Raw genomic sequence first — 21159 nt, 5'->3', positions numbered from 1 at the left:
AATCGTTGTTGCTTTGTAGGAGAAAAGTCACTAAATATACAAGTCCTCACACATCAGGGTTTTCTTCTTACCCTGGTGACATAAGACATTTGACAGTCAAATCAGTTTCGTACGCTGAGAGTTGCATTTTGTTAATGGGAACCAAAAACTAAGACTGTTCTTTAAGCATTATTTTTTTAACAAGTTATTTCTGTAGTTTATTTTAACATTTATTCTGAATTCTTAATTGAGTGAGGAACATAGAAGAGTCTGAAACTTTTGTGACAGGAAAGTGTGGATCATCAACAACAGAAACCAGTTCAAATACAATATCGCGTGAGAAGCAACTACCAGAAAACCAGTAAATACATCAAAGTATAGTTTGGTGATGCATGTTGTTGATTTTTGTTGGCTTTTTTGCTTGATTTTCAGCTTGTAAGGAACTCTCATGAATGAAAGTTGAAAACTAAAGGGACTTTTGGTGGCTTAAATTATGAATTGAATCTCTTTTTTTTTTTTTTTTTTCTTGTGTGCGGTCTGCATGTGGAAGGGATTTTCTACCGGGGTTTATTTCTGGTTTTCACCACAACGTCAGAAAAACAAAACTAAAACTATATCTTTAAAACTACACTCACCTGACACGAGGAGTACATTTCTTATCAAACTGATTTATCACCGTAAAGACCAATTATGAAACTGATTATACTTGGTGATGGCACAACATGCAAAATAAAAATTTACAGTATATGTGAAGATACACTCAGAGAGACAGGCCCTACAGCTTCCTGTATCTGTTAATGTGCTTGCATTGTATTCATTCTTGAGCTGTGTAGGCAGAGTTATGTAAAGTTAACCTGGTGATGAGTAAGTAAATTATGTAAGCGACAGGAAAATGACTTGACGATCATACATTGATGGAGCGTTTATGAACAGTGTTGGGTAGTAACACATTTCAGTAACATGATTTTTTTTAACATAACATGAAATTTGACGTTCAATAACTACATTACAGTTACTAATCCCAGGAATGCTCTATTACATCGACAACTTGGGGGTCGACTTGTTAGCCATCTTATCAGTTTGATCTGGACAGACTGGTCGGCTTAGTGCCACGCTGGAGGCAGTTAGCCGCCACCAAAAGAGGAGTGATGTGACTCTAAATAACTCCAAAATATTATTTACATTCTTAGCTGGTTTGCTAACATTAGCCGCTGATAAGGCTACATTCAGGAATCAGCTGGTGTAGGTCGGAGTTGGGGAATGTGAGGAAAAATGCAACTTTACTGTGAAGATGGGTCTTCATGCAGTCACTGGGGTTAATGTTAAGATAGCTCTTGATGGTCAGTAAATACCTCCAAACTGTTGGATCACTACTTGTTAAACCTGAATATCTCCTCTCACTTGTTAAGCCCAGAAGATGTAATGTGGTTGTGGAGGCTTTTTAATTGTTTAACGGCCCATTTTTACAGAACCCACAGCTGAGTAACGAAAGTAAAGTAATGAGTAATGTAACCAATTGCTTTTTCTGTTGAGTAATGAGTAAAGTAATGGTATTGCTCAATGAGTAATGTGTAATGTTTAAAGTTTTACACCTTCCAAGTAACTTTCCCAACACTGTTTATGATGTGGAAGTTTGGAAGAGGTTATTCAAGTTTCATGTGTGTGCTTGATAAAGCAGGGAAATTATAGGTTTCTTTAAAACATTATTGCTGTGTGTGGTCGCAAGTCAAACAGAGATAAACATGTGTTTAGTCAACTGATAGTGTTGGGACAGGATGTCAGACCAATGCTTCTAGTTCCACACACGCTCGAAGGGGGAAGAAATGTTTGTATTTGACCTTAAGTGGAAAAACAAAGAAAAGTTTCAGTTTACACATATCCTTCATACAACACCTTGTTGAGTCATACGTTGAGTGTGTTGTGTTCTGTGTCAAACTGAATTCACCGCAGGTATGAAAATGAATTTATCAGGCCAACATTTAACATGAACTTTGATATGAATGATATTCATAGCAAAAGGTGTTAGTTGATCTCTCACTTAGCCTCTGGCTTTTTAAAGCTGCTGTGTTTATTAGCTTTATGGGTAACATCTTTATCCTCCACTTTCTGAATTTTGCTTATTGATTATGGTGCTATTCTTTTGCTACAGCTCAAACTCAGAGCCACACTGAGCCCTGACATGTAACCTCTGACTCCAAAGTTTATTCTCAGGCAAGAGGAAAGCCATCTAACCATCTTTACCATAGTAATAGGAGCCACAAAACTTTTGCTCCACCACATTTACCTTTCTTTTTTACCAAATTACACCATTATCATCCTTATTAATCCATGGAGTCCAGTGATTTCATGTGATTCCAACATAGCTCCACTCTGCATCAACCTGAGCAGAGGTCTAATCAGCGAGTGTGAAGTGAGAACATCTGTGTAGGTGTGCAGGGCCTTTTAAGGTCAGAGGGCACAGCTCCTTAAATATGAACGTAGGTATTATTCTGACAAAGAATCCTTACTTTACTCTGAATATCAGTGCTTTACTAGACCGTCAGAAGTGTTTCAAAAGGAAAACCCATCAGGTTTTATTGACTCTTTCTATACTGTAGCACTGTTGCAGTGAGAGTTGTGGCCTGACTGGGAGTTGCCTACAGCACATATGACTTAAATATTAACTTGGCATCCTTTTGGTAGAACATTTTTCTTGATTTGGCTGATTGCAAATATGGGAGAAATTCAACTTGTATTGAATCCAGACCTTGAATAACTACAAAAAACATAAGGAGCATTTAGTGTGTGGCAAATTAAGTGTGACTGAATCAGTTTAAATATTTGACATAGTGCCTTTTTCCTATTTTGTGTTTCAAGCAGAGGTCAGTAACATAAGTATATCCAGCCTCACTGAGGAAATGCAGATGATCCACAATCACTGGCGAGGTCCAAATTCAATATACTGCAAGGAAAGCGTGTCTGTGTGTGTGTGTGTGTGTGTGTAGTGAGGGAGGCAGACATATAACAGGACTTTTTTTCCCCCCACTCAAAAATAGGTCAATAAGTATCGTGCATATCCCTACAGAGGGACTGTAGGCCTCTCTCCACTTTGTGAAATATCTGGCATACTGTTACAAAGAACAGAGGGGGCTCACTAAAATAGTTTGGACTGTGAAACTCCTGCCTAGCTGAAAAGATTTATACAGAGAGTAAAGCATTTTAAGGAGACTGAAATTCACCAGTATTATAAAGCTCCACTAATCAATTTTTTACCCTGAATCAAATGACTACATATACCAAAAAACCCAGAGAGAACTATCGCCACCTCAGTAGTGCTACAGAGCATTTTAGCCTCTTTTAGCTCATAGTTTTGGTTTTACAGTTTCACTGTTCATCACTTTCATTTCTAGCAGCAACAGGCATCTGTGTTCAACCAGAAATCACTACATAGACTACCTGTCCAGCAACAAACAGCAGACAGACAACATTAGCAGGAGCAGGTGAAGAGAGCAGCAAACTAAAGTTTAGCTAGCAAACTAAAGTTATTTTTGTCAAGATGTTTAGTGTGGACTAAAAACTAAAAGAAGTGTGAATATTGGACTTACGTTGATCTGGTGTACAAGATACAACTTGCTCCATAGTTGCTGAATGAGTAAATAAACTATTGTTTACTGGCATGTGGCCAAAACAACTTTATTAGGCAATAATATGTCGGGGATGCCTTTTTTTCCCCCCACCCGCATTCCACAAAGACCCACCCTACTCTGCCTCTGATTGGCTAGTACCCGTTCTCTTTGTTGGTTGGGTTGGTCAGGTTTAGGTATAGGGAGTGAAACTGGTTGGGTTAGGGTAATAATATCAGGGTCAGAGGCAGAATAGTATTTGCAGAGTGCGCGTGGAGGAAAAAAATAATACGTCAGGGATTTGTGCCTGTTAGCATAAATTGGAGTTCTTCTTCTCTCAAGTGGCTAAAAAATCGATTAATGAAACTTGAAGAAAACAACGATGTTTACAAAAGGGCAAATATCACAGGAGGAAATGTCTCAGAATTCACAGGACTGGGACACAGTGTCCTCTACAATTCCCTGTTGAATGTTCTTTTGTTTTACAAGCGGACAAGAAAAAACAGCAGCCCACAGGGAATTCAGCCACCCCTGTGGTTGCATAAGCCCCCATAAACATTTTACGAGTCCCTGGAACAATTCCAAACGTTAATTGTTCTCTCAGAGGTTAATGCTGGTGATTTCAGTGGTGGTTAGCCACCAAAAATGAACTGTACCACCAGTTGTGTATCATACAGTGCTTTGTTTCTGAGTATTGCTGGATGTTCCCGCCCTGTCTGGCAGTGGAAGTCAGTAGAGCAAGCATTGGTGGGATATCAGACTCCATGTTTGTTTGTTGGTTTGTTTGTTTGTAGTGTGAAAGGGTTGTACCGCCAGTTCCACTGAAACTTGATTTTTTATGGCTTTCAATACTGCTGTAAACAGCTTTGAAGCCAACAAGTTCACGTCTGTCACATTAACTCTAATAACCCAGCCTATTTGATGTGCTCATTACATGTTTTCCTGCAAAATGGCTGATAACTGCAGCTGCTAGATCAATGTGGTGGAGTAGAAAGTTTGCTCTGAAATGTTGCAACTTCTTTGGGTTTTTTTCCCCCTTGTACTGTGCATACACTGCATTTGCGTTACCTATAACTTCTTACAGGGCCCGATATAGTACTTGTTTTTTTTAAGTCTGTATGGGCAGAAAATATCAGCGCTATAATCAAACATAAAGATGCAGTTTGAACTCCGCAATGCCTGGTATGTTAAAGGCTGCAACAGAGTGCACAAACACACATACACACACCTACAGAACACAGAAAAACACATGGGCCATGTGAGTGAGCTTTTCAGGCTTTTGTTGACTTTGGCGCAGAGCCGTCTCCACCCCAGCCCTGCATCCATTCCCTCACATAAACACACACACACATTCATACAACCCCGTATTTTACAGTCCATTCCTTTCACAAACATTTCCTTTTTTTCCTCTCCCTATTATCCCAAGTGGATATGCATGCATTCTTTCTTCCTCAAGTTTTATGAGTCGAGCCAAAACTTTCTGTATGACAAATGTGTTTTTCACTGCGTTGGCCGGGAGCCAAGTCTTGTTTTTCTCTATGAAAATGATGGCTGTGTTTATGATAATTGAGTTTATCTATAATAAAGAAAACGTTTTTCTATTAAACTGCCCTACTGTGATAATTTAGATAGTAACCTTGTCTTGAGTCCTTTGGTTTTCCTGGGCTGCATTAACACAGTTTAGTATGGTCAACATAAGCCATGTCAATGTGCAAGTGGCAGCAAGTAGGTGCCAACAAGCAGTTAAAAGATTATCGCTTTTTTTATATATGCAAAGGCTTTTCTCATCTTTTAATCCTTTGTTAGAAACCATCTGTCGAATACACAGTCGCAGTAACCACACACACACATAGACACACACACATGTATGCACTAATATGGCTCTGAGTTGTGTTCACTTCCCGATGTTTGGGGTCGAAACTCGGGCCGTCCAACCACTGAAGAGGGGGGACAACAACTGTCCGCCATCTTGTCAGTGCTGCCGAGCATATGGTGAGACCCCTTTCGCCTCTCTCTTTTTTCATCCTTCCATCCCTCACACCCTTTGCCTCTTTTTTTTTTTCGACCTCCACTCCACCTTTACTTCTTGTCCTCCTCACCCAATCCTCCCATCTGCCAAGCAAGTAGAGCCTGGTCATCCGAGATGCTGCTGCTCTTCTTTCCCCCCCTCCCCCCTGCAGCCTACTCTCTGTTCACTTTCTATCTCCAAGAAGACATACAGAGTTTATCTTCCACCTCGCTCACCCTCCCCTCTTCATTGATTTGAATATACGCTACTGTTATCTCTTCATTGTTTATCATCCGCGCTTTATAGCTTTCTGCACATGATGAATGTACCTTTTGTTTGTCAGAATGATCGTAGAACTTGCCTACCCTGCCAGCTTGCCCTCCAGTCCTACAAATATTTTTTTACACAAAAAGTAAATGACAGCAAATACCTATTGTTATGTTTTTTTGCATTTTGTACTGTAGCATTGAAACAGCATTTCCATATTGTTACCTTTTTTTCTGTAAGCACTTCAGATCTTCATGTTTCTTTATTCTCTCTTTCTATCCAACAGGAGACACACACAGAAGTAGTTCAGTATGGCTCTGAATGTACCGGGTCTGGTGGTGATGGCGGTGTTCTACCTGCTGATCCTGGGCACGGGCATCTGGGCATCCATGCGCTCCAAGAGGGAGGAGAAGAAGTGCACGGGAGACGGCATGGAGATAACGCTACTGGCCGGACGCAACATCAACTTACTAGTCGGCATCTTTACTCTTACAGGTAAAGCAGTCTTGGGGATCGGGGGTTCAGTTCTGACACTAGCTTATCATTTTAAGTCTCTCCCATTTGTTTATGATTATAAATACTGGAATATGTTCTGTTTTGAGAGAAAAAAAGTTGCAAGTGATAACTGACGTCAAGTAGTGGTGTGTCTAAAAAGAGTGGTTGTTTGGTATGCATGAAGAAGTCAGTGGATTGCACAAGCTAGTGTGGAGTCTGTGTCATATTTCTCCTTTAAGATGTGTTTGTCTCTCTGCAGCTACATGGGTGGGTGGAGGCTTCATCCTGGGTATAGCTGAAGCAACATACAACCCAACATTAGGCGCAGTGTGGGCTCTCATGCCTGTGCCTTATGTCCTGACCTTCTTCTTAGGTGAGTAACACCACTGACCACAAGCCTTAACCATGAACCATAAATCCTGGAACCGCCGACACTTTCTTCTTCTTCTTATTCTTCTTCTACTTCTTCGAATGATGTAACTTGATTCCAATCTGGATCAATTAAATCGGATACAACTGTGCTTATGAAGCCAAACATAGAGCGTGTACACAAGGTGTAATGGTCTCATATGCAGGGTCTGAAATGAATACCGCCAGGCAGCAGTAAATGCCAGTAGAATTAGATGTTGACAGGCAGGTATCCGGACACATATTAAATAGCATTCCCACACTGGAAAACATCACTTAAATGCAAACTTTGGTCCTGCGAGATCTTTTTCACGTCTCTAAGCTAAATGTCGGTGAGGTCAGGAAAGATTGTTGTCAACATTTTGTTTTCAATGCTTCCTGTGTTTACACTGAGTAGCTAATGAAAGTCATGTGGGATAATGACACTTCAGTGCATTACAAATCCACACTACTGGTTTGGTAGCAATGTTATTTGCAGTGTAAGTGTTTTAGCAACCAACACAACCTGCTATGCAGGACCAATTCCAGACAACTGAAAAATTAAGCCATTCAGTGTTTCCACATACATTAAAGGCAATAGATAACATCAAAATGAACTTCACAGTCTGTTCCGAGCTGAGGTGTTGTTGACCACTAATGCAACATCAACCCCCCCAACCCCCATCTGACTCCACACACCAATAAAAGTGTCGCTCACGTTAAAAATAGGTCCATGAGAAATCAGTTTTGGATGGTAACTCGAGGCAACAGGTGCAAAGGGATGAGTTCACCGAGAGACTTGAACTGAAGAGACCTGCATTCACTGAACTGACATGCTGAGTTATTCATCTGTAAACATTTGCAGCAGGTGATATCATCAGTGCTCAGGTCCAGTGTCACAATGGCCTGCGTGGTGTGAGAGTTATGGGAAATGGAAAGTCCAAAGTCCCAAAGGAAATATAAGATTCCCTGTTCTGTTTGCATCCATTGTTGGGCAAGTGGACCCATGAGTTCAGCTGAAGGTGTTTATTGTGTTATCTGGAAGGAACACTTGTTTTTCTTATTGTTCACGCGCAGTGTTCCCTCACTATCCCGCTCCCCCTCTTCCCCTTCTTCCTTTCTCTCTCATTTGGGTTTTCAAATGATTGAAATATGGGCATGTTTTAAACGAAATGACCACATCATTTCCAGAAGAGTGACTGATTTCTCACTAATCCCTTCCTTTTCACTCCAGGTGGCTTTTTCTTTGCCAAGCCCATGAGAGAGAACAACTATGTGACAATGATGGACCCTTTCCAACAGAAGTATGGGAACTTCCTGAGCAGTGCGCTGATCTTTCCTGCACTGGTGGCCGATGTGCTGTGGGTGGCACGCACACTCGTCAGCCTGGGTAAGTTACTTCACACTCTAACAGTCCTTGGCACTGTAATGTGTGCACACACTATGCAATCGTGCAGGCACCCACAAATCTGGGTACACAATGTGCATGAACACTAGAGAAGGAAAACAGGTGCACGTTGATGATTGGTGCATTTTGGCACCAACAGAATCATGTCAGTGATGTACTGGAAGTGACCAGATGAGAAAAAAATAAAAGGAACACTTGACAATATAATACTAACATCCCCACCACAGCTACAGCTATAAACATCAATAACAACGTTCTTTTGACACAGTCAATATCATTTTCATCAACTATTTATTACTTAGCCGTTGTAAATGATTACATTATATTGTCAAGTGTTTCTGTTATTTTGACCACACCATTGATTTAGCTTCTTTAGTTCAGTAGATAACAGTTTATATTACAAGACCAAAAGTTTTATGAATGCTTGTAAACTGCAAATGTTAGCATGCATGGTTAACTAGCTGCAGAACTAACCAAACTTCCAAACCCAAGGAGCACATTATTAACATGTTAGTTTTTGGGGGGTTAAGGGTTAGCTTAGAAAACCCTGTTCTCAACTAGCACACACACACACTGTGTTGAGGATAAATGTTAGTAGCTCTGTCCTGCACTTTATCTGATCTTGGGAAGTTCAACTGAAATAGCGTTAGGTCTGCTAGACACATCAGGTAGTCCTGAGCTGATGTATGTTTTTTTTTCTTGTAATGTTAAAAGTGCAAACGTGGTGTTTGAAAAAAAATGAACAAGCATGTAAGCAGCCAAACAGGGTTATGTTAGAACGAAATACTACTCTGATCTTACATTTGTCCTTATCATACTTGTATGCTGTTTCTTTATTTCCATATCCATGTATTTCAACATCGATTACCAACGAGTGAGTATGTACGAGAATGTAAAACCTGACAGCAACTAAGTGGGGCGGGGCTTAGCAAACTATCAATTAACAACAATGATGGGTTGCAAGAAAAAAATGCATTCTTTTTTTATTTCATATCTTTAATCACAGGTATTCCACATGAATTTAGACATAATTAGTTTAATTTATTTCTATTTATTTTTCTACTGTACCCATAAAACATAATATGGATAAAGCCACCCAGATGCTGTCAACGCTTGTCTTTGCTCCTCTGCTTAAATGAAAAACACAAATGTTGACCCTTAGTATAAAAGCACAATGAGGGTCAGTCACTAAAAATAACTAATTGTTGCAGTTGATTATTATCACTATAATCATTGAGAAAAACAAGATAACTTATTTAAAGATTAAAGTGTGTCCTTGTGATACAAGTAGTACTCTAGTTGTTTCTATATAAGCTACTAAATTTGGTGCCATTGTATCTACTGTTCTTTCTATAATCTGTAAGTGATCATTTAATTCTGTGTGTGTGTGTGTGTGTGTGTGTGTGTGTCTGTGTCTGTGTGTGTGTGTGAGATGGGGGCCTTTGAAAGTGAATGCAAGTGTGTATGTGCTCTGCAGTGTGAATGTGCATGGATGTTTGTGTCAGAGAGAAAGTGTGTGTGTATGTATGTGTGCGCGCGTGTTTACATAATGTTTTCTTGTGTGTGTTTTAACGCTGTTTTCTTTTCCAGTGTTATTTGAAAAAGGGGGTTAAACATCGAGCAGCCTGTTGATTGTGAAAGGTGATCAATTATTCAAACCAGATTGCTGTGTCATTAGAGACGTTTCCATTGTCTGTGCCAAGGGTCTGACTGATTGACAAGGTTACATGCTTAATTATAATAATAATAATAATAATAATATATGTGTGTAAAATGATGTTCAAAAAGACTTGAGGGGAAACAGTGTTTGAGTCACCAAGGTAGCACTGCAAGCTGTGCTGACGCTCCACAAAAGGACTGGTAGGGAGGCAGGAATGTTTCTGAGACAGTTTTGTCCAAACATATTAAACCAATATAGAATCGGGGGACCCCTCACTCCTCAGTAAAACCTCCTGTCGTTGTTTCTGGGACAGTAATGCATCCCCTGCGTGTGCTTGGCATCACATGCACACACAAAACACACACACACACACAGAAACACTTGACACTCCAGAGAGTGCGCTGAGCATTTGACCCGCAGGGGCGTTGTTGCTGGGAGACTGTTTATGTGTGTGTGTGTGTGTGTGTGTGTGTGTGGAGTATAAACTAAACTTCATGGCCTGCTTGTGCAAGTGTGTGTGTGTGTGTGTGTGTGTGTGTGTGTGGTGGTTCAGTGCCAGAAAGGATTTAACTTTTAAAAACACTCTCCATGTGCTGTCAGTCAGCCATATAGTATCAACAGTACACAGTCATGGTCACATTTCTGCCGGGAAGGAATCGGGGACAGTACAGAGAGGTTGAAAAGGGATGTGTTTGTGTGTGTGTATATATGTGTGTGTATATGTGTGTGTGCGCACACGCACATGCATGAGTTTTGAAAGTGGGATGAGGATCTAAAAACAACACGGGGGGATATTTAGGCAGCTCTTTCCCTCTGTCCATCCGTGGTGCTGCCTATTAAGCCCCAGTGGCCCCTGAATCTCATTTCACCTTTCCTCTTCCTAAATTTAGCACAGTGGGGAACAGCACAGCTCAGCACAGAACAGATAAGAGATCTGGCACTAAATCTGGAAAGCAGACCACCCAGGAATGATTTACGATACAGTGATTATGTTGCGTTATGTCCCGCCATAAAAAGTTATAGGACAAACAACAACACTAAGGCTCTGTTGGATCTTACAGGTCCAGTTCACACCTGGTATCAGAATGCATCTCGACTGAGCTAAAACTGTGTTAAGACTGATTTCAGGAAACATTTGAAGACATTTTGGAGGGAGACTGTGACTGCTGGTCTAAAAAATGTATTTGTATACTACAAAAAACAGCAAAGCTACAAAACTTCAAAACTATAAAAAGTTCAAAATAAAAGTGATAAAAGGTCTGAAGAGTGACATTTTAGAGGTCTGTCATACAAAGTTAATTTGTTATTGTGGTCATGTTTACATTGGCATCACTTACTACCTCTAAATGTGGAGTTCTGAGTGTGTTTGCAGTGCATTCACACCTTATTTAGAGCTTTTCTGACTAGATGCATTTTAGTGCCAAGTGTGAACAGGCAATCAGTAATTATAGTAACTGTATTAACTGTTACGTGATAGGTTAGTCTGTCTGTAGAATTGTAGAAAAGGTACAAAAACTATTTTAGATAATATGACCAATTAGATGTATCAAATAGGGTGACAAAAACCTTTCAGTGTAACAGATCAGATATCAAAAATGTCAAACACAGGATGAAAGATCAAACTGAAACAGTCAGGAAAGCATCATCTCAACACAAGAGGATAGAAAGTTGAGGACAGGGTGGTTAAGGGGGTGACAGGATCAGTAGGGGGATGACAGGTCAGCGGGGTGGGGAGTGGCGATCGATGGTGCCGATCTGACGCTTCTCTGTTTAAGGGCATTGTTGTGGTGTGGCTGCAGGCTGCGGCTGGGGGGACCCTGGCAATGTGGGAGAAGAGACGGTGAAGGTAGTGACGTTTTGCTTGCCTTGTTTGAGTAACAAGATTTTTTTTTAATTCACTTGTTTACATTTACTTATTATTTTTTTAATATAAAATTTCAATTGTTTCACTACTAGAAGACACTTCTCTCTACCTTTTTCTTGATTTTTTATTTTTTATTTTTTTTATTAATTAATTTAGAATTATCAGTATCTGTTATTACAAAGGTGATACTGTAATTCACCCAAGAGGCTGAAAAAAGGAATGTTTTGGAGTCAATCAGTCACAATCAATAGGCTGCTTCTGTTACGTGTTTTTGAACAGTTCTGTTTGTTATAAGTTTTAGCATTATCACTTTTACGTTGGCTTGTTGCATTATCTTAGCTCTTGGATGCTTTTTAAAGGTTTAAGCCAAAAACACACATGCTTAAGTGTAACTTTATTGACTTAAATGACTAGCAATGTTTGCTCTTTGTTGGTTAAAGTGTCATTTGTTTGTCAATGTTTTTGGGAAATACTGCTTAAGGCATATGAACAGTATAACACAACAATGTCATTGACTAGCTTCTAAGTAAAGTAAAGTATAAGTGCATAAGAGTGGATGCATGTATATGTGTGTGTCTGTGTGAGAGAGAAATGATTTTAAAAACAACAGAGACTAAGAACCTAATAAAACACGTAATTAAACTCACCACATAGGCAGTTGCATGTATCTGTAGCAACAAACATCTGTGAATTAGACAACTTGCTTGAGGACTTGGCTCTTTCAGTCCTCCGGTGTTCATCACTCTGCTGTGTTGTTCTAGGCGGAACTATGAGTGTGATCCTGGACCTGTCCTACGTCTACTCCATCATCATCTCCTCAGTGGTGGCCATAATCTACACACTGCTGGGGGGGCTCTATTCAGTGGCTTACACGGATGTCATCCAGCTCATCCTCATCTTTGTCAGCCTGGTGCGTAACATTTATCGACCCCTTCACACAGCGGCCATTTTAAACAATTAGGTCAGGGAACCTTAGAGCTCCAGCTCTACTCATTGAATGATGAACATCATTCAAGTATGTGTCCGATCAGATTACTCACTCAACTACATAGTAGAAAAAAATGGATGAAGGAATAGAGGGATCAAATTTATTACAGGTCTATTACAGGTACTTGCTAGCTAATTAATTATGCTAGCTGATTAAATTACCTGCTAAATTAAAGCATATTCTGATTTCACTAGCTTATTTGAAAACAGTCTATTTGACGTTCCCTCAGTTTTCAAATCTTTGACATGCTAATTAAGCTTTTGTTGCTCAAAGACCACAAAGTGGCACCACAACATTCCTAGTATGTGGCACTAGAAACTTAGTGACCTGCTAACTACTTTAGCTGACAAGCTAACCGCTAACACTGCAGCCAGCCAGCAACAGCTGTCACAATAGCTCTCTGAGGATTGTACCTTTTATTAAATTCAGTAAAGAGTTATTTAAGAGGGGGATAAAAGTTCAGCAAGCTAACAAGCTTGCTAACTGACTGTTGGCAAGTTCCTTTCATGAAATTTCCATTTTCTTCTGTGCGCTTTGAAGATTTCTTGTCTATTTCAACTGAAAATTCCAATGAAATGAAATTCCATGAAAACTGAGCCAAACTACATTAGTTGATGAAGATCATGGGATATGATTTAAAAAGCTCCAGGATAGCTACTAAATGGATCTTGTGATTACATTATTTTGACAATAAAATACTGATAATGCACAACCAATGAGAGCTATGTAGATCTAACCATAATGTGACATAAGAGAGCTGCACACCAACAACACAGAAATTGCAGTTTCAACTCCAACTCTAGTTTCAGATTCCTAATTTCCAGTTCCCCCACTGGGCCCATAATCAGATTAGATGTCTTTGTGTTTGTGTATGCAGTGGGTGTGTGTTCCTTTCCTGTTGACCAACCCTCACTCTCTGGACATCTCACTGACGGCCTACAACGAGACCTTCCAGGCTCCCTGGGTAGGCACGGTGAAGCTTGATGAGGCCGGCAAGTGGTTCGATGACTTCATGCTGTTGGTGAGTGGGAGAGGACATTATACACTTACACAGAGAGTACAAAATGTCATCTGATATACAAATTATGCAGTATTTACATAACTCCTGCCTCGCAGCAGTTAAATTAAATTTAACCCAGCAGCTAAATTATCAGGCTTATTTCAATGAGAAAACAGCCAAGCATAACAACAGCAGAGGGTTATTCTTTCTGGTCCTGCATTGCTGTGTAAAACTGACTCCTGTCATCATGTCTGAACCGTGTGTTTGTACCAGGCTCTGGGCGGATTGGCCTACCAGGCATTCTACCAAAGAATCCTGTCTGCCTCGTCTTACACCCAGGCTCAGGTGACCTGCTTTGCTTCTTCAGCCTTCTGCCTGGTGCTGGGTATCCCCTCTGTGCTAGTTGGAGCTGTGGCTGCATCTACAGGTACCCACTCTTAACTTACAGATTTGGAAAATTGTTACGCTAAATTTTATTTGGCTTAGTGTCTGTGTTGGCCATAGATCTCTATATTTGAAATGGTAAAAAATCATTTCAAATAAATTTCCCCACAGTCAAGGTTCCTTTGCTCTTAATCAAATTTGTTCATCCATCCATCCTCCTAGACTGGAACTCAACCCTCTATGGATTGCCCACCCCATATGATCGTGACCAGGCAGGCTCCATCCTCCCCATTGCCCTGCAATTTCTCACACCCCCCTACATCTCCGTCATTGGTATTGGAGCTGTAGCTGCTGCTGTCATGTCCTCCATGGATTCAGCCCTGCTGTCCTCTGCCTCATTGTTCTCCTCAAATATCTACAAGAACATCATCAGGAAGCAGGTGAGAATTTTAGAGAAGAAAGATGCCAGTATGTATGTTCTTAACCAAATATTACTGTACTGCCTTACAATGGCAGAGAGCAGTAACTACAGAAACAGAGAGGTTGAGACGGTTGAGATACTATGTAATAAAGTTGTAAAACCTTAATTTTATGATGTTTTATAGCTGATTATTACAGTCATTACACAAACTATGAAAAAACGTTTAGATACTGCACTCTGGACTATCCAGAGGATGTGTTGGGGGTGGGGGGAAATAGTATCTGCAGACATCAAACATCACATGCTCTTGTTTTTTCATCAGCTTTCTTGTCCATTTGAACTATTGAGCTACGTAATACATTTGAATATGTAAATTTAAATGTAGCTCAGCCACATCAAATCATGTGAACTCCATTAAAGTCAGAGGCTGTAAAGACGGCAGTTACTGCTGCTCTGCAAAGCTAGTTAGTGTATAGCAGGTCTAGTTTATACAATGTCTTTACTTTCTTTCCATTATAATTAAATTTTGTTATAACCGTATTTATGTGATATTACAAATTCTAGTTGTAAAATATGCTACATCAACACATATTTTCAGTTGAAGCAAGTAGCGGATAAATTAGCTATAGCTAAGGCTATCTCATCAATTAACTTTAATCATCTGCAGCCACTGCAGTTTAGCTTTTACCTCTGTTTGGTAGTTCTTGCACATTTTAGATGCTGTTTTTAATTAATTTATTTATTTATTTTTAACCTTGCATTTCTTCAGTATACTATTTTTTATATGCTAACACTGTATGTGAAATCAGTTGTATAATGTTTCTTGTGTTTTGGAGGAAGCTTTCTATAATCAGAGAATAACTGGTATAGACAGCCAAAGCTGTCCAGGCATGGTAGTCAGGATTTGCCAGTCCTTGAAGCATACGTGATAAAACTGCTGCTTTTCTGGAGAACTGTCACATATCAATGCCACCATCATGTGTGTTGCCCTAAAAGTTAGGATATCTTGGCCTCTGCTGCTTTGATTTTCTAATTCCCCCAAATTTATGAAAGTGCAATACACAATCAATACAAAGTCACCAGTATAACCATTTGATGACCATTATGCAATGTCATTATCTTCCTTTAAGCATCATAAATCTGCCTTCTTCTACAGTAATAATCCACTGAGAATAAAATGTCTTTCATGGCCATCATGAAGGATCTTGTGTTGGTAACACCAAGACATTTACAGACTGTATCATTATATTGTACTCTGACAACACAAGCTGGAGGCTGCAACAAAGCAGCTATTGACTCTACAGTACTGTACATACTGTACAATATGCCCACTGTCTCAGATTGAGTCTTGTTTATGATGTTTGCCCTCTCATAACAATGATCTATTTCATTATTTCACCCCCAAGGAATGTTCCATATAATGGGCCAGTTCACACTCAGTCTGTTATAGTGATGTAGCCTTTGTGAGAGGGTCTCTTGGCTGAAGAGGCCTCAAGAAGAGATGATCCTCACATTGTATAAAAAGGTGTGATGTGAAACTTAAGTGTTTGTCTTCTGTTTCTTGGTTCAGGCGTCAGACCGTGAGATGCAGTGGGTGATCCGTATCTCAGTGGTGGTGGTGGGTCTGGCTGGCACTGCCCTCACCTTCCTGGACAGCAGTGTCCTGGTCTTCTGGCTGGTGGGTGTGGACATGTCCTACACCATCATGTTCCCTCAGTTGGTCTGCATCCTCTTCTTCAAGGTATCCAACGGCTACGGAGCCACTGTGGGCTACTTGATGGGAATCATCATGAGGGTCCTGAGTGGCGAGCCCCTCATCGGCCTCCCGCCCGCCATCCGCTTCCCCGGCTGCCGGTTGGACGCAGAGGGAAAGCTGACCCAGTTCTTCCCCTTCCGCACTGCAATCATGATCATCTCACTCGTCTCCATTCTGCTCTTCTCCTGGCTTGCATCCATCATTTTCAACAAGGGCCTGCTGTCTGAGAGGTGGGATGTGTACAAGATCAAACGCAAGCAGAAACCAACAGCCAAAGCCACAGAGGACAAGAGGACCAACTCTGATAACGAAGAACCCTCCGTGTCCAAGCAGCTACTGGACACCACTACTAGCTGCTGAGGAGGCTCACGAAGAAGGAGAGAAGATGGGCTCTGGCTGGAGGCGGACATGTTCGCCTGCCAAGCAGGAGTTCACAGAGGGGGAACAACAGCAAAGGCTGGACATTGAGTACAGATTCTGTACAGTATCACAGTGAATTTGTGGCAATAATATAAAACCTTTATTAACAAAGTGTGATCTGAGCTCTCTGGCACACTACTTCATCATTGTCTTCTATAGAGAATACAGTAAAAACAGGCTACTTGGCTAGTTTATGTTAACAAACAAACCATTAGTCAGCATAGCATACAGTGAAGATACTTACATACATATAGGCCCAACTTATACAACAATCTAGCTGAGAATGAATAGGAGATTGTGTTGCTTTATACTGTATATCTTCATACGTCACTGAAATGGAGGCAATCCACAGAGAGAACCCAGAGGCAAGTTCAACACTCGAGCCATTTAAATTCACTTCCATTTAGAAAAAACAACAGGACTAGTCAAATAAGTGATGAAGTTTAACAAAGTTAAATTTTAAGTAATACAACAAATAAACAGACTTGTACATTTGTATAGATTGAGATACTACCCAAATACAGAGGACGGATGCGTCTGCTCCTTGTTGTTCCTAAAGACCAACAACACTTTAAAGCAAAAACACATTTGCACAAGAAATGGACTTCATCCCAAAGGAACAATCAGTCCAACAGAGTGATGATAAAATAGTTTACAATTCACTTTTAACAAAATGTGTAATTATTTATAAGCTTTTGCTGTTCATAAAAGAGAGCATCAGACTGTGTCACTCTCAGAAACAGGAATGCAACAAGCCATCTGACTCATCCTTTACTAGATAATTATTAATCAGTTCGGCCCAGGTGTTGCTGGCAGGAAACGTGTCTCACAACACTGTACTGTACTGCTGCAAGTGTGTCTAGCTTCTCTTTCAGTTTGAACCTCTGCAAACAATTTGCAACCATGTGCAGCATGGCCGGGCTCTCTTTCACACCAGAATAAAAAATGCCACCCAAAGAACAAAAAACAAGAGCACGTTCTGCACTGTTCCACGGCGCATTTGTTAAAGACATTTTATCAACAATCTGTTTGAATGTGATCTGATCTCTTCCTTTCTCAGATGATCGGCTGCCTCCAGCTCTTCTATGTAGCGTGTCTTGCTAGATGATAATATAGTTTTTAACTTGTGAAATATCACACTTATACAAAGAATCATTGCTTACACACCAATCATGATTTTATTTTAAAATGACAGATAGTAGTGCTTTCTGATCACCAAATTGCTTAATTGTGTATCATCCTAAATGTATGTTTTGCAAAAGTCCACACTCCTAAAACAAAAGGATCTCAATTTTGTAAAAATGAATATGTATGAAACGAGAAGATAATCAGAGTTAAGTGAACATATCGAAGATGTGAAGGTTTACAGTTACATGTAACTGTAAACCTTCACCACTCAAATACTGCTCAACAGACACCAGCAAGTCTAAGACTTTTTTTCTTGTTACAACACTGTGACAAAGTGTGAAACCCACCCAGGTACGGATGAGTGTCCCACCCTGTCTGACTGCTCCAAGTTGGGTTGCAGTGCGATTGTTGGTGGCTTTGCTGTCCAAGCAATACTAAAAATCACAAATGGCAACCAACGACACTTGGACAAAAGTGAAACAAACACTATGTCAGGCTTTTTAATCGCTCAATAATTTTTGATCTAATGTCTATTTAATTTTACCCGTTTTTGTGAACAGCGGCAGGGAGAGGTAAGGCTGCAGAACTCGATCTCCCAGCATGCCACAGTTACTGTAGGCCCATTCCCCTCCGTTGCAATTTTTACTAAGATGATATAACTGAATGTAGCGGTTTTCTACAACTGCATGGAGAGAAAGAACGCCAGACATCTCCCTCGTTTTCCTCCTCCTCACCCATTCCTCCTCCTTTTCACTCTGTCTCTTCTCAGCCTGGAAAGGCTCGAGAGAGAGAGAGGTGTTTTTCAGCATGTCTGTACTGTAAAGTTGTTTTTTTTTTTTCTGTAATATACTATATGCAAAGTTGTAGTTTACAGTGGGATCATTTTTTTTTCTCTGGGGTGGTAGAAAGGTTTGCAGCTAAGAGAATTATCTGAGAATTATCACGAAAGATTCACAACAGTACAAATTTTACTCCTCTTTATTAATCAGATTTTACACAGATAACTGACTGTTCAATGACCCTTGTGTTTTTTTTAATTTATCTTGTGTTGTACTGAGCCTGCAATTTGTTATGCAAAGAGATTCTCACTAATGAGTGACAGTCAGAAAGCCTTCCTCTATCATACTGTAGCCTTAAATATCACTGGAAACTGGTTTCACCCCGCTATTGGCGGTTATTTGCTGGACATCATAAAATGGATGTATACTCTAGTCACTGTTCAAATACCTCATGGAGTTGTAATGTTGGCTTTAAGTATACAAAACTTTGACCTATGATTCTGACTTTTATCCAAAACATATTGTATGAATGTCATTTTCCAAAGACTGATCGCACAGAACAAACTGTCTCAAAACAGTACCCATGCAGGACACGATGCATGCATCTTTTTTATGTGCGATTGTGATTTCTACCAATATTATACTCTTGTACTGTACAGCCTAATCATGATTTGTATATTTACACTTTTTATTTTTTATCTAAGTCGATTTCTATGCGTTGTGAGTTTCAGAGGGGAAATTTTATCTCAAGTTGGCAACGTTTAAAGTCAAATAAATACCTTCAGTTTTGCAGATGTAAATGTAGAACATCACCTTCATGTTCAGATCACTGGATGACAACTCGCATGTTTGTTCAGTGATTCTGAACAGATGTGCCTCCTGCACACGTCACAGGAAAAAAATGTTACATGCTATTATGTGAAAGTAAAATCAGAGTGAACACTTTTGTCCAAAAAATTACATACTGTCTCCAGACATGATATGTTGGAACACTCAGTCCTCAGCAAGCCGTCCACACTATAGCAAAGGATGGCAACGCCTTTATAATGGACTGTATGTACATGTATTGTCATCCGCGCGTTTCACTTTTATCACTTTTGAGCAGATTTGTTTTATTTTCCATGCTAAGTTAGTCAGATGTCATCTATAAAAGTACTGGACAGTTGTTAGTTCTATAATATAAATAGGTAGTGAATTATATATTTTATTTCCCCCTAATATGTATTTGGTTTTATACTATTATGCATGTTGATTGTCATTAACTGCGTTTGTATACTGAACTTTCGTGAAGGCTGTTCTTTCTTGCCACTTGGCAAGGTCCTACTTTGTAATCGATTAATGTAAATCCCCATGGGGTGATGTTCTGTCGGAATAAATGCTGAAACCAAATGACTGTTTCTTTGTGGTCTAAATCATCTATATGAGTTAAGCAACACACATGCCTGCCGGGAAAAGTTGTAAATATAAATTGTTTTTCCAAACATTTAGCCAACTTTACAAATGGTGGGCAAGCTGCTAGAACTATGCAGGTAGTAAAAACTATACAATGGTTGGACTAAGAGGAAAAAAAACGAATTATGCAAAAAGAACATAATACATTAAGTATTAGTCTAGTATAAGTATAGTGTGTGCAGTGAAATATTGACTGTATTACAGACTGTTACAGACGTTTAAAGAAATCAGTCTTACTATGCACTTTGTGCTCAAAACTAAAAAGGATAAGTGATCTGGTGATAAGAGAAGCCATGAAAGGTGCCCCACTTCATCCTGGTGTTCATAAAACCACTCTATGAAGCTATAATTCACATGAGATGGTTGCCTGTACAATGACATATCCACCAAAACATGCAGCTGATGACACACTGTCCCAGTGTTGGAAATAAATTAATGTCACTCAGAGTCTATTTTATCTAGTGCTGAATTATTATTTAATTTATCTCTATGAATAAGCTTCAAAGCTGTTGTCAGTACTGTTGCAAGCAATTTTTAATAGTCATTGTATACAATTTAACTGTTTGAGAGCCAAGCACATGCAGTAACGATTACTGTTGACTCATGTTACCCTGAAAACTCTCAAGTGATAATGTGTCAGTCCCCCGAAGTGACATGTAAGGGATTATCCACTTATACCATTTGCAACTCTATATGTAAGTGTTTATTTATATGTTCAGGCTCTATACTGTTTAAAATGAAAACTGTGTTGTAACTTTGTCCGTGTTTGAATAAACTTTACTATCCCTTAAGTGAAACAAGCTGAAGCTTAATCACTAATTAGTTCCCTACAATTTTGAGGATATGAACATTGTGGCCATATGTTATATGAGACCATGATTAATACCTTCCTACCTTTGACTTGAATTGCCAGTGTAACTTCCTTTGTAACTGTTTCCTCTTATGTACTGCTATAATCATTTTGTTTACCTTAATCTGAGGATGTAACAGTAAAAACGGAGGTCTGAATAAGGAAAAGACATTAAATTAAATCATAAATTGGATTTTGTTTTGCTCTCATTATAGCATAATATTCAAGGACCAGCTACATTCATGCAACCACGCTCATGGTTTTGCTTGGTTATATTCTGTAAATCCACTGTTTCTAAAAAAAAGTTGAAA

The 21159-nt window shown here is 39.6% G+C and overlaps 1 protein-coding gene across 3 annotated transcripts in view; it reads left to right on the top strand.

The window, feature by feature from the left end:
* The window catches only part of LOC137179511 (high affinity choline transporter 1-like), a 35017-nt gene extending 15082 nt beyond the window's left edge, over window positions 1–19935 (top strand). For 2 of the 3 annotated variants that reach the window (XM_067584241.1, XM_067584240.1), the window contains exons 2-9: window positions 6143–6351; window positions 6611–6724; window positions 7973–8128; window positions 12432–12580; window positions 13536–13679; window positions 13932–14085; window positions 14265–14482; window positions 16034–19935. In XM_067584241.1, coding sequence (XP_067440342.1) covers window positions 6168–6351; window positions 6611–6724; window positions 7973–8128; window positions 12432–12580; window positions 13536–13679; window positions 13932–14085; window positions 14265–14482; window positions 16034–16579 — 1665 coding nt within the window. In that variant the 5' untranslated portion in view covers window positions 6143–6167 and the 3' untranslated portion in view covers window positions 16580–19935. Of the gene's footprint in view, window positions 1–568; window positions 5574–6142; window positions 6352–6610; window positions 6725–7972; window positions 8129–12431; window positions 12581–13535; window positions 13680–13931; window positions 14086–14264; window positions 14483–16033 lie in introns of those variants that run through there. The other variant, XM_067584242.1, reaches the window with a different exon arrangement.
* The last annotated feature ends 1224 nt before the right edge of the window (window positions 19936–21159 follow it).

This window comes from Thunnus thynnus, chromosome 3 (assembly GCF_963924715.1).
Source record: "Thunnus thynnus chromosome 3, fThuThy2.1, whole genome shotgun sequence".
Classification (NCBI taxonomy): Eukaryota; Metazoa; Chordata; class Actinopteri; order Scombriformes; family Scombridae; genus Thunnus; species Thunnus thynnus.
This window is presented reverse-complemented; position numbering and strand designations above follow the sequence as displayed.